Source organism: Asterias amurensis, chromosome 16 (genome assembly GCF_032118995.1).
Source record: "Asterias amurensis chromosome 16, ASM3211899v1".
Taxonomy (NCBI): Eukaryota; Metazoa; Echinodermata; class Asteroidea; order Forcipulatida; family Asteriidae; genus Asterias; species Asterias amurensis.
In genome coordinates, this window is record NC_092663.1 from 12,044,156 (window position 1) to 12,057,605 (window position 13,450).

At 41.6% G+C, this 13,450-nt stretch overlaps 1 protein-coding gene across 2 annotated transcripts in view; it reads left to right on the forward strand.

Annotated features, from left to right (window-relative positions):
• The window catches only part of LOC139948629 (polypeptide N-acetylgalactosaminyltransferase 13-like), a 46,407-nt gene that overhangs the window by 24,043 nt on the left and 8,914 nt on the right, over positions 1-13,450 (forward strand). Inside the window, exons 3-9 of one of the 2 annotated variants that reach the window (XM_071946827.1) lie at positions 1,082-1,251; positions 1,983-2,154; positions 9,079-9,279; positions 11,404-11,521; positions 11,977-12,165; positions 12,621-12,758; positions 13,312-13,410. In XM_071946827.1, the coding sequence (XP_071802928.1) occupies positions 1,082-1,251; positions 1,983-2,154; positions 9,079-9,279; positions 11,404-11,521; positions 11,977-12,165; positions 12,621-12,758; positions 13,312-13,410 (1,087 nt within the window). The remainder of the gene's footprint in view (positions 1-1,081; positions 1,252-1,982; positions 2,155-9,078; positions 9,280-11,403; positions 11,522-11,976; positions 12,166-12,620; positions 12,759-13,311; positions 13,411-13,450) is intronic. The other variant, XM_071946828.1, reaches the window with a different exon arrangement.

The window sequence follows — 13,450 nt, forward strand, 5'->3', positions numbered from 1 at the left end:
AAATTGTAAATTTCTACTGGGGCATTTCAAGGGCACCAAGGCAATGACCAGGGGGCATGGAGGCAATCTCCTCCGTTGCCTCCGTGAAGTATCCGGGCCTGCAGTAGTTTTGTCAAAACTTGTCTTCCCTTTAAACATTCTCCTCAAAATAAAATGTTTCCCTTTGGGGAGTTTGAATTGAAAGAAGAGACTTAGTCTCCTTGACCCTAAAATGTCAGGCTTGCTAAGTGGTATCTTACCAAGCCTATCATCATCCTCTCTTCACAAATTTCTCACATGGTGTATCCCAACATACATGCACATGTATGCATAAAATAACAAACCGGTGAAAATTTGGGCTCAATTGGTTATCGAAGTCGCAAGAGAATAAATTAATAAAAAAAACACAAGGACACAAGTGTCATGCCTGGTCTTCGAGCCCACAACCCATCGACTAAATCACCAGAACTTTAATTTGATGCTCGAAAACACTTGGCCCATGAAACCTAATGTGTCCCTAGAACTGCTTTATTTATGTACTGTTTTGTGCAGCATTTGGTTTTAACGGAAATTTGTTGGGAAAATGGAGTTCAACATACAGGAAGAGAAAAGGAAGCATCCTTTTATTTCTGCAAAACAAATTTCAAAATCGATTCTGCCATTTACATGTTTGTAGGCCCGAAGGTAATGCGATGCGAGGAAAGGAGCATCTCATTCAGTGTGCAAGCATTACTTTCAAAGGAAATATCCTATAAAATATCTTGAAACTAAACATGTATGAAACATGAGCGTAAACATCTCAAATTGATCTAATTCCATGCCTCTATACGAAAGGAAGATAATGTAAATGTTTTGTCAACAAAACTTAATTGTCCATTGTGTATTTTATCATTTTTTTTAAAGTATTCAACCACTTATAGGGAAACTGACAAAAACCTGAATTTTCCATTTTGTATTTTATCATTTTTAAAGTAATAAAAACTGACTGAGCAAAAACAAATTGCTGGAGCGGGATTTGAACCTGTGACCTTGGGATAAGCAAGTAAGGATAAACTTAACCTTCAAAATTCTTAACTTTTGCTATTTGTTCCTACTTTTGCAGGTGTAGAAGCATCAACTACCACGTTTCGGCGCTTCCATCAGTCAGTGTCATTGTAGCTTTTTACAACGAGGCCTGGTCGGCGCTTCTAAGGACCATCTACAGTGTTTACAACAGAAGCCCAACGTCCTTGCTCAAAGAAATAATCCTAGTGGACGATAGCAGCGATGACGGTAAGATGTCAACCAATTAAATCAGATGAATTTTATAGACCATCAGAGCCTGATATACTCTAACGAAGAGAGGTTTTGCGGTAACACCATGTGAATATCTCGTTTGAGTAGTGTTGGTTTTGATAAGAACCGGCGGTAAAGAAATCAACGTTTCAATCAGTATGCCCTGATTGTCTTCAGGATAATGCTGGGACTCTGTTGCTGATGAAGATCGTCAGAGCATACTGACCGAGACGTTGAATCGTTAACCACCAGTTCTTTTCAGTATCAACACTACTCAAAAGAGATATTCACATTTAGTGATCGCAAACCTCTCTTAGTTATACTTCCACCATGCAAAGTTTAAAATCCTACTGATACACTTTGTTCCTGTAGTGGTAGGTAGCTCTTTCCTTAGAGTAAAGGGCACCTTTATGAGGGAAATTAACGTTATCTATTTGAGCATTTTAAGGGGCGCCAACTGCCAACTCTCCCTGGTTCTGCAGGAAGTTCCCTGAAAACAAACAAATATGTCTAAAAATTTGACAATCTCCCTGCTTTTGGAAACTTTGTCCAAAATCTCCCCAATTGTTGGACAAAATCTCCCTGAATGCAAGATGCAAATTTTGGCAGCTATTTTGGCAACAATTTTGGTGCGGCTTGAAGTTCAAGATCTAGCTGCAATAACCTTCTATCAATCAATCATCATTACGCACAAAATAATTCCCCTCTATTTTTCTTGACACCCCTAGGAGATATAGTGGAACAGATGAAAGCCATCCCCCGTCGGGTTCGCATCAAGATGAAGCTGATTCAGACCAAACGCAGAGAAGGGGTGGCCAAGGCCCGACTCTTGGGGGCTGGAGAGGCAGTTGGGGAAGTCTTGGTGTTTCTGGATTCTCATAGTGAAGTCAACACACACTGGTAATGCTGTTTTTCTCTATTGTAATAGGGTTTTCTTTTTTCATGGTGTCAGTGTCAAAAATCTTGTATCATGGACTAGCGGTTGAGAGCACCGGATTCAATTTCTGGTGTTTCTGATCAGCAGGGTGTGGGTTTGAGTCGCAGTCGTGGTGCCTGTGTCCTTAAGAAAGACACTTAAAGGCAGTGGACACTATTGGTAATTACTCAAAATAATTATTAGCATAAAACCTTTCTTGGTGACGAGTAATGGGGAGAGGTTGATGGTATACAACATTATGAGAAACGGCTCCCTCTGCCATAGTTTTCGAGAAAGAAGTAATTTTCCACGAATTTGATTTCGAGACCTCAGATTTAGAACTTGAGGTCTCGAAATCAACCATCTAAACGCACACACCTTGGTGTGACAAGGGTGTTTTTTTCTTTCATTCATATCTTGCAAGTTCGATGACCGATTGAGCTCAAATTTTCACAGGTTTGTTATTTTATGCATATGTTGAGATGCACCAACTGTGAAGGCTAGTCTTTGACAATTACCAACAGTGTCCACTGCCTAAAACTGTGATGCTTCATCCTGCGGGTGGGACGTAAAGCCGTTGGTAAGCTGTTGTGTAATGCACGTAAAAGAACCCAGTGCACTTATCAAAAAGAGAAGGGGTTCACTACGGTGCTCCTGGTCGATTGCCAGCATATTGTGCCAAAGCACCTTGTAAACCGTTATGTAAAAGGACTTGGTCTCATAATTCAGGTCGCTTTAAACAAAAAGTATTTTCCTGCGAGGTATGTGGGACTCTGTTTGAATTATGAGACCAAACACACTGTGATGGTGTACAAGGTGCTGTGGCGCAATATGCTGCCAATCAGACCAGGAACACCGGGACGAACCCCCTTTTCTTTATGATAAGTGCACTTGGTTCTTTTATGGGACCAACGGCTTTACAGTGTGTAAAGCAGTAACACTATATGCCTAAGATTCCTAGCCTTGCTCAAGGCAGTCGCATTATTCTCTCCGAACAGACGCCGCTGTATATGTAAACCCACCCGTATACCCTGTGCATGGTGCGTGCGATCACACCGCATGATCCATCGGTATACACACTGTCACATCGTGCGACTACTGTGCACACAAGTCAGCCGCACTCGTACCACTAACCGCATGCGGAGGCCGTCAGGCCGACAGCCTTGTCAGGTCTGTAACTTCCGGGTTTAATGTGTTGTATTGAAAAATTTCCACTTGTGGAAAAAATTGGGGGGGCTCTCGGATATGCTAGTATGCAGGCCATGAATATGTATATCTTTCGTCAGACCTATCACACAACACAGGATGTGAGGCAAATGAATTATTCATTTTGACGTCCAATCACGCACGCCTATCATATCATGTTCGCTGAGCGTCCGTGGTGGTGGTGTGTGATGTAGACATGTCTCGTCTTTCGCGGGCATTATGGTAATGAGCTGACTTTGGGAACTCTTCGCTTATTATAGTAATGAGGTCAGTGGCTCCGCATGCGGATAGTGTACGGGGCATCGTGTCGTGCGATGTTACGCACAGTGAATACGGGTGGGTTTTATACAGCGGCGGTCTTTTTTCGGAGTGAATAATTCGACTGCCTTGAGCAAGGCTAAAGATTCCTTGCTCTATGGGCTAAATATATAAAATGGTATTCCTTATTAATGGTCCTCAAAGGTCAGCTATGGTGACGAGGCAGAAAGATATGACAAGAAACGGAAATTCAATTAACACACCTGGATTGACGTCCGGTTGTCCTAATCTGGGTTGATACTAGCAAGGTGGTGATGCCATGACATGATGTCGACCCTTGCCAATGTGAAGATTAAGCCTGGTGGCTAGTGAAATTTACTACTCGACTAGTAATGGCGAATCTCCCACGCAACAAATTTGAACCTTCTCATTGGAAGGGGTCAACACCATGTCATGCCTAAACCTGGGTGACTAGCGCGACCAGTGCAACTATTGATTGCTTAGTCGAGTCCATGGGCGTCAATCTGTTGAGCTAAAAGTCCACCATGGGCGAGCGGATCAACAAAGTTATTCATGTTTAATTATGGAGCCGTCATTGCTGTAGAGCAAGCTTCAGGAGGCATGGTGCCAGGTTTCCGAACTGCATGATAGCACCATGGCATAAAGATGAATGGTCTTTTGACTGTATTCTGTCTGTATGACATTGATACTCCTTATCATTAGTTTTTATGGTCATGTATTTTTCGAGTAATTACCATCAAAGCTCTTCCAACATTGTTACTGCCCTCACAGAGGTACCCAATTTACCCTCGATCACATATCTCAATCATTCACAAATTTGGATGTTGTACCAGAGTTGCATTCTTGTCAGTGTATACAGAGTGCGTATGCTCTGCTTTAATCACCAGTTTGAATTATTACCATCACAGCTGACTTCATTAGCCAGACGAAACACCGATAATGAGGTCAAATGAAAATGAGGTCAAATGAGGTCAAATGAAAATGAGGTCAAATGAGGTCGCATTTCTTCAGTCTCCTGACGATGACTAGAGCAAGCGACAGTAGAAATGTTGGGACCAATTAAGAACTCACTCCGCGGTAGTGAAGTTAATAACGATCCTATATTAAAGCTTAAATAGTAGTCTTGGCTGATTTTCTACTCTCCACCGTAATAGTTTTCAGAATTGAGAAGTCTCCCGAATTTCTGAAAAATCTGCTCTGTGTTACTGTTAGTGTTAGTAGAATCATGGAGGTAAAATAGAATATTGGCCTAATATTAGCATAGAGCAAAATCTACCGTGGTGTAACCACAACCCAAATATCTTATGAGGTCAATTAGGCAATGAAGAGTTAATGATCTGACAAATTTGTCAAAACAGACCCTGACCTTCTGTCTGGACATGAACTTGGGTTGCCGTAAGTCTATATTTCCGTACGCCTATACTTCCTTAAAGGCAGTGGACAGTATTGGTAATTAATCAAAATAATTATTAGCACAAAACCTTACTCGGTAACGAGTAAATGGTGAGCTGTTGATAGTATAAATCATTGTGGGAAACAGCTCCCTCTGAACTCTGAAGTAACATAGTTTTCGAGAAAGAAGTAATTTTCCATGAATTTGATTTCGAGACCTCAGAATTAGATTTTGAGGTCTTGAAATCAAGCTTCTGAAAGCACACAACTTTGTGTGACAAGGTTGTTTTTTCTTTTATTATTATCTCGCAACTTAGACGACCAATTTAGCTGAAATTTTCTCAGGTTTGTTATTTAATGCCCAATATAAAGATACACCACACAAGTGAGAAGACAGGTTTTTGACAATTACCAAAAGTGTCTTTAACGGTTATTAACAGGACTTGCTAACTTCCAGCTAAAGGGTTTGGGAAAATTTGGTAGGCCAAAAAAACCCGTGCACCGATCAGTCTTCCTCTCCACGGTCATAATATTTTTGTCACTGGTCTCCCTCCTGAGCTATTGACATTTCCTCCCATTGTCAAACCATCAAACAGTACATTTGATTGAGACGATCGACCTCATGTTATAAACAAGGTTCTTCCTCCATGGTAATGCCAACTCAGTCTCAGCTCAGACAGACTCTAAACACTGCTGGTGTACAATGGCCTCATCCAATTACTCACACAAGCCCTCTGGCTATTGACAATGGTAGGTTCACACCTCGAAACACAATCAGTCTGGCACAGGTGGAGGAGATCCTCCACCTATGGTGGCCCTGAAGGGACATCGCATAACGCAAACGTGTGCGCACACGTATGCAATGTCGTGAAACAAATCGCGAATATGTGCGCACACGTATGCAATGTCGTGAAACAAATCGCGAATATGTGCGCACACGTATGCAATGTCGTGAAACAAATCGCGAATATGTGCGCACACGTATGCAATCTCGTGAAACAATTCGCGAATATGTGCGCACACGTCTGCGAATATTATTTGCGATGTCGTGAATTTTATTGCATACCATGTTGCATACCTTTGAATAAAATATCTAATGATCTGGGGGGTTTCTTTCCAACAGTGAGATAAGCGGTAGTCATTGCAGCAGTAGTCTTTGTTGTGAGGCAAGCGAGGCGGGTGGTCGTCCTTGGCCTGGTGCCAAGTTCCTGGGTATACACATGCTTTACAGAGGGAGCCTGCTGTAGCGCCACAGTACTCCCTAGATCGGTAACAAATTATCCACAACTATGACATCATCCTATTGGTATGCAACATGGTATGCAATAAAATTCACGACATTGCAAAACAAATCGCATTCGTGTGCGCACATATTCACGATTTGGTTCACGAGATTGCATACGTGTGCGCACATATTCGCGATTTGTTTCACGACATTGCATACGTGTGCGCACATATTCGCGATTTGTTTCACGACATTGCATACGTGTGCGCACATATTCGCGAATTGTTTCACGACATTGCATACGTGTGCGCATATATTCGCGATTTGTTTCACGACATTGCATACGTGTGCGCACACGTTTGCGTTATGCGATGTCCCTTCAGGGCCACCATAGATGTATACTCATGGGTACCAAACTCTTCAGCAAAATGTTCTTATATGGTGTAACTGTGTCTGAACAGTAGGATTTGAAACTTTGCATGGTGGAAATAAGATATAGAAGGGTTTGCGGTAACACCATGTTATGACTATCTCTAAATGAGTTGGGGTGGTTCTGAAAAGAACCGTCAACGTTTTGATCAGTAAGCATTCTCCAGAAGAAATGTTGAGTTAACCAACGGTTCTTATCAGAACCACCCCAACTCATTTAGAGATAGTAATTACATGGTGTTACCGTAAACCCTTCTATATGTGTCTGAACACCTCTCATTTCAAAGGTAAAAATGTACAAAAATAAGAACGATAAAGAAAACATAGAAAGATGGATTTTAAAACAAAGTAAACTTAGTTACTAACAAGTTAGTCTCCTGATGCCACTATTAAGAAACAGACAATAATAAAGGACAGTATTTACATTCATAAAACACACTGAACTCAACCCCCCACCCTCCCAAGGTGGGCTAGACCCCACCCTCCCCCTCTCTTAGCTCCCTCTCCCCCTCCCCATTTTCCCCACACAAAACAGACACAACAACCAAACACAATCAAAACTTCATAGAGGTACTTTAGGCACACAAAAATTTGCTAAGCAAAACATAGGTATGCTTACCCGAAAATGGTCAACAAGAATATGGTTAATAATAACAATAAAAGTGCATTTGTAAGGGGCATTACCAGAATGTTGTTTCGCTGTCTTTAAATGTTTGTTGCGGTGTAAGCGAAACGGCTGTCCCACAACTCTCGCAAAACTGGCGCTGTTCTCGGGAGACTGCTGCTCTCAACTTGCAAAGCCAGCAATCTCACAAGAGAAGTGCAGCACTATCGCAAGAAACACAGCAGAGCTGTTAGTTACACTCTATTGCCACTGCACCCTCAAGGCATTACACACTATTGGTAATTACTCAAAATAATTGTTAGCATAAAAGCAACGGGCAATGAGGATCAGCTCCCTGTGAAGTAACGTTTTTGAGAAAGAGGTAATTTCTCACTTAACTTCTCACTCAAATATTTAAGGACCGAGCCTTTTGTTTGGCATCTGCACACGCAATTTCTTTTAACCTCAATGAGCAAATCGAGTCCAAAAGTAAGAATACTGGTGTCTAGTGCCTTTAAAGCCTTGTTTGCGAGTCTATGTTCTTCAAGGCTCTGGGATGGCACCTTTAAAAGGAAAATGCACACATAACTTCACCTAATTGAATCAGGGTCGCTTGACCTGAGAAGTAGTAGCTACTGGCCCCTAGACTCCAGACCAGACAGACCCAAATAAACACCTGTCATTCCCCCCCATGGGGTGCCAGCCAACCCATTGTATGGAATACCCTTTCACATCCATTCAGACCCCTATTTTCACACCCTCTAATCACCCTCCAGTAAACAGTGTACATAACTTCAGATAACAAGCCACTATCTGGAGTGGAAAATTGCTTCTTGATGTGCAGGTGTTAATTTTATCAGGTAGCTATGTGATACTGAATCAGAGGTCTCAAAAGATTTACCTCTGATGTGTTGATGATTTATAATGTGTAAAAAAAATTCATAACTGATTGTCAATCTTTCAGCGCAGGGTTTGATATCATGCCTTCTTAAAACAAACTTCAAAGGCTTATTTATACATCTACTTAAAGGTATTGGCTATACAGGATTGGTTGAGTATAATTTGTTTGTCAACCTTACAGGCATGATACTTTTCCCACTTAAGGGAAGGTACACGTTTGGTAAATACTCAAAATAATTATCATCACAAAACCTTTCTTGATTACCAGTCATGGGGAGAGGTTGATAGTATAAAACATTGTGAGAGCAGCTCCCTCATAGTTTTCGAGAAAGAAGTAATTTGCCACGAGGTCTCGAAATCAAGCATAAGAAAGCACACAACTTTGTGTGACAAGGGTGTTTTTTTCTTTCATTATTATTTCGCAACTTCTACAACCGATTGAGCATTTCTCAAATCTATACGGCATCTCAGCAAGTAATATTGAGTTTTGTGTCCTACAAACAGTACCCAGACCCATTAAGTCATCGGAGTGTGGGTTCGAATCCTGGTCCTGACACTTGTGTCCTTGAGCAAGATACTTTTATAATTGCTTCTCTTCACCCAGGGGTATAAATGGGTACCTGTGAGGGTAGAGGTTGGTATTGTGAATGAAAAAGCCTTTGGAGCGATATAAACTGTTGCCTAGGTTGTATACTCCCAAGGGAGCTGAGAAACATTAAAAGGGATGTTATTTGCCCTATGACCAGGGCACTTATGTTTTAAAGTGCATTGAGACAGTTATTGTGAAATGCGCAATTTAAGAACTAGTTATTAGTATTGTTATTATTACTAATTGAAATAACCTTTTTCTCTTTCTGTATTCTGACCGTTCAGGTTAGAACCTCTGCTGGATGCAATCAACAGAGATCGATCAACGGTGGCCGCACCAGTCACGGACGTCATAGATCATGAAACGCTAGAGTATGTAGAGTCTGGGATTTCTCGTTCAGTCTTCAGATGGGATCTCAGCATCAAACAGTCACCGCTCTCTAAGGCTGATCTCGCTGACAGGCACAGCCCTGCTGAGCCTCTGAGGTGAGTTTTCCCTGAGGGTCCAAGCATGGAGCTATAGACCCAATTCACCTGATGTCATCAGATTAATCTTAGAGGCGCCATACTGATGGGCAATGTCACTGTGCGTTGTGAAGTGAAGTGAAGTGAAGTGAAGTGAAGTGCGCATTTTTAGACGACGCGGCGTTTACACATAAACATAACTGCCAACCAAAATGGTGAGCGTCTGACATTTGCCGCGTGTGACGTGCGTGCAAGGGTCAATACACCTTTATCACGCTGTCACCATCTTGGTCATGTTCCCTGTTTCCAATAACAGAAATGAATGCTAACATTTCATTGCGCATTGGCACCAGACTATTATTTCGTCGAGCCTCCGTTTGGTTACAATGAGTTGGAATGGAGTGAAATCGAGATGACCACACCGTGATAAAAGTCTATAATGATGAAACGCTTGACATCCCAGTTTCCTTAGTACTCTGAAGTAATTTGGTTTTTGAGAAAGACGTAATTTCTCACTCAAATAATAAAATACTTCAGCTGAAGCCTCTTATTATGCATCTGAAAGCACACAACGTTGTGCAACAGTGGTGGTTTTTCCTTTCATTATTCTCTTGCAACATCGATGACCAGTTGAGTCCTTTCACTGGTTTGTTATTTTCTGCATATGTTTGGGATACACCAAGTGAGAATACTGGTCTCTGACAATTACCATATGTGTCAAGTGCCTAAGTATGTTATAATGATCGTTAGGCTTGTACTATGTATTCATGTCAAACGTTATTCAAGCTTTTAAATGACTTTGCAATCGGATTTCAGTCTGTTTTTTCCATACTTCCCGTTGCGTGCATGATGAATGATCAACAACCTGTCCCTGGGTGTAGTTCCTTTTATGTGCATCCTTATAGGCATATCCCAGGTAAAATTTTTAGTTAAATCCAGTTGAAAACCAGTTGATAAACTAATTAAACACCGTTAAAACAAGGTGGTATAATAATAACAAATTCTTACAGAGCGCATTTCACAATAACTGTATCAATGCGCTTTACATTAGTGCCCTGGTCATAGGGACAATAACATCCCTTTTTATTGTTTCTCCGCTCCCTTGGGAGTATACAGCCCTGAGCTGCCTGTAAGGCACTTGTGGCTTTTCATACACAATATCAACCTCTACCCAGGTCCCCGTTTATACCCCTGGGTGAAGAGAAGCAATTATAAAAGTATCTTGCTCAAGGACAGTGTCAGGACCGGGATTCGAACCCACACCCCGTTGACTGCACCAAAACTTGAATTTGATGCTCTTAACCACTCGGCCATTGAACGGGTTGCGGTAACACCATGTAATGACTATCTCTAAATGAGTTGGCATGGTTCTGAAATAAACCGTTTGGCCTGAAAAGAACCGTTAGGCCTATGCTCTGTTCATCTTCAGCTTTCTCCAGAAGATGACCAGAGCATACTGATCGAATCATCGAGTTGAAACCAACAGGTTCTTTCAGAACCACCCCAAATGATTTAGAGATAGTCATTGCATGGTGTTACTGCAAACCTTCCATATCGTATTTCCACCATGCAAAGTTTCAAATCCTACTTAAAACAAGGTGGTTTATTATGGAATTTGGACAAAACCAGTTGGTTTAAAGGAACACGTTGCCTTGGATCGGACGAGTTGGTCTATAAAAAGCATTTGTAACCGTTTGTTATAAAATGCATATGGTTGGATAGATGTTTTAAAAGTAGAATACAATGATCAACACAAATTTGCCTCAAAATTGCGTGGTTTTCCTGTTACTGTGTGAACTAACACGGTCGGCCATTTCAAAAATATGACTCCCATAAATGGCCGACCGTGTTGGTCGCTGAGGTAAAAGGAAAATCATGCAATTTGGAGGCATGTTTGTGTGGATAGTGATTCTACTTTTAAAACATCTTTCTACCCATATGCATATTATAACAAACAGTTACAAACGCTTTTCAAAGACCATCTCAACCGATCCAAGGCAACGTGCTCCTTTAATACAATTGGTTTTTTTACAATTGTACGGCTCTCTTGTGCAGACACTATAGCCTTAATGGTGTTTGCCTGTGTCTTTGACCGATTCAACTATTAATTTGTAACAAGTTTATGATCGTTTGCTTAATTTGTAGAACACCCGTTTTGGCGAATGGCATCTTTGCCGTGGACAGGAATAATTTTGAGAGGATCGGAGGGCTGGATAACCAAATGGAAGGATGGGGTGGAGAGACACTGGAGTTTTCCCTCAGGGTAAGACAAGTCAAGTCAACTCGTAGCTCTAGTCCTTCAATTGGTCTATAGAATCACGGCTATGTCTCATCGGGCCCCGCATAACGGCCCCATGCCCCCTTTCAATGTTGGCTCTCATTGCGCGGTCTGCGCTCCAATCAATATTCAGGGGGGGCGGGGGAGAGATTGTAATGGGGGAAGTGGAGAGAGAATGGTTATTGTGAACATTGCGAATGGGTGGCCCAAGCATTTTGGCCTGGATTGTTGGCTTGGGCTCGGATGCATTTAAAAAAAAAAGTATTTTTATTTATTTTTTTATATTATTTTATTTATTATTATTATTATTTTTTTTTTTTTGGGGGGGGGGCGGGTTTGCGGAAAACAAATAACGAAGAAGGTAAGTCGTTAAAGATTACACAAACAGAATGAATAAACTGGAAATGAAATGAAAAATCTCATCGATCTATTAAATACAGATATGGATGTGTGGTGGAAACGTTCAGATCATCCCATGCTCCAGAGTGGGTCATATCGACCGTAAGGAAACACCTTATGATTTCCCAGGCGGTGTAGAGTCTACATATCTCCACAACGTTGGACGCGTCGCTGAAATATGGATGGACGACTTCAAAAAAGACTTTTATGCAGCATTACCGGAAGCACAAGTATGTTTTGGTTTTGGTTTTTTTATGCAAGTCGCCAGACACACAAGGCCTGAAGGCCACTTCAAGGTGTGAGCTGCAGTACACTGTTTTTCCAGGGGTCGTTGACACCCTACTCCTGGGGCTGAAACAGGGTTACCCCGTTAACAGTCTTTACGGATGTAGGCTTGGGTAGCATCCATCAGAAACCTGGCTGATAGAGCAGAAAGCACTACCTCCTGAGGTAGTTATACAAAGTGTTTGACTGTTTCAGAGAAGGAAGATTTGATAATTTTTCGCTGTTGTCCTAAAAAATGTGGCAGCAAACCTCAATAATATCTTTCCCACAACACACACTTCAAAATGATGTATATTATGTATATATTTATTATATTGAGTAGGGAAGATGGCCTTAGCTTTCGATCCAAACCGGACCTTCTTCAGAGGTTTATTTATATTATAATTTTCTTTTGAAACAGAATAAATATTACGGCGACATTGCAGACAGAATAGCATTAAGAGATAGATTAGCGTGCCATCCCTTCCAGTGGTACCTGGAGAAAGTTTACCCCAGCCTGCAAGGGACTGCTCAGGATAAGCTGGTTGCTTGGGGAAGGGTAAGAACAAGAATGCGGACATTATTTTTTCAGAAGGTTCATGATAAATTTTGTTTTTTAATCACCCTAAGAAGAAGTTGTGTCATTTTATCTGAAGGTCGGGGCCCAGTTTCGTAGAGCTGTTAAGCAGGAAATATTGCTGGACAAGTTTCTATGCTAAGCTATTCTATGCTATTGAGTGGGACACCGGTCATAACAATGTTAACTTAATGTAATCTTGGCTGGTAACCTGTTTCTGTTAAGCAATTTTGTCTATTCTTGGCAATTTTTTTAAATTGGGGCCCAGCTTGTTATAAAGATTGCAATGGTAGTAGACATCTTGCGAAATTATTTTGTCTGAAACGCCCCCCCCCCCTTATAGTTGTGTCGTGCTCAAGGATAAAAGTGTCACGACCGGGACTCGAAACCGCACTCTGCTGGACAGAAGCACCAGAGCTTGAGTTCGGGGCTCTTATCCACTCGGCCACGACATCCAACAAAGATTGTTAGAATCAAGTTTCTGATTAGTATTGGTAGTGACTGTTTCCCATCATCTCCACGTTTATTTTTACAGTGCCACAACAAGCAGACTAACCTGTGTGTTGACACGGTCAAAGCTGGAGAGAGTAAACCAATCGGCGTTGCCAAATGTGGAAAGGGGCTACCAAGCCAGGTATGTGGCAGTGTGTCCGAGTGAAGTTGCTTCCCCAAGC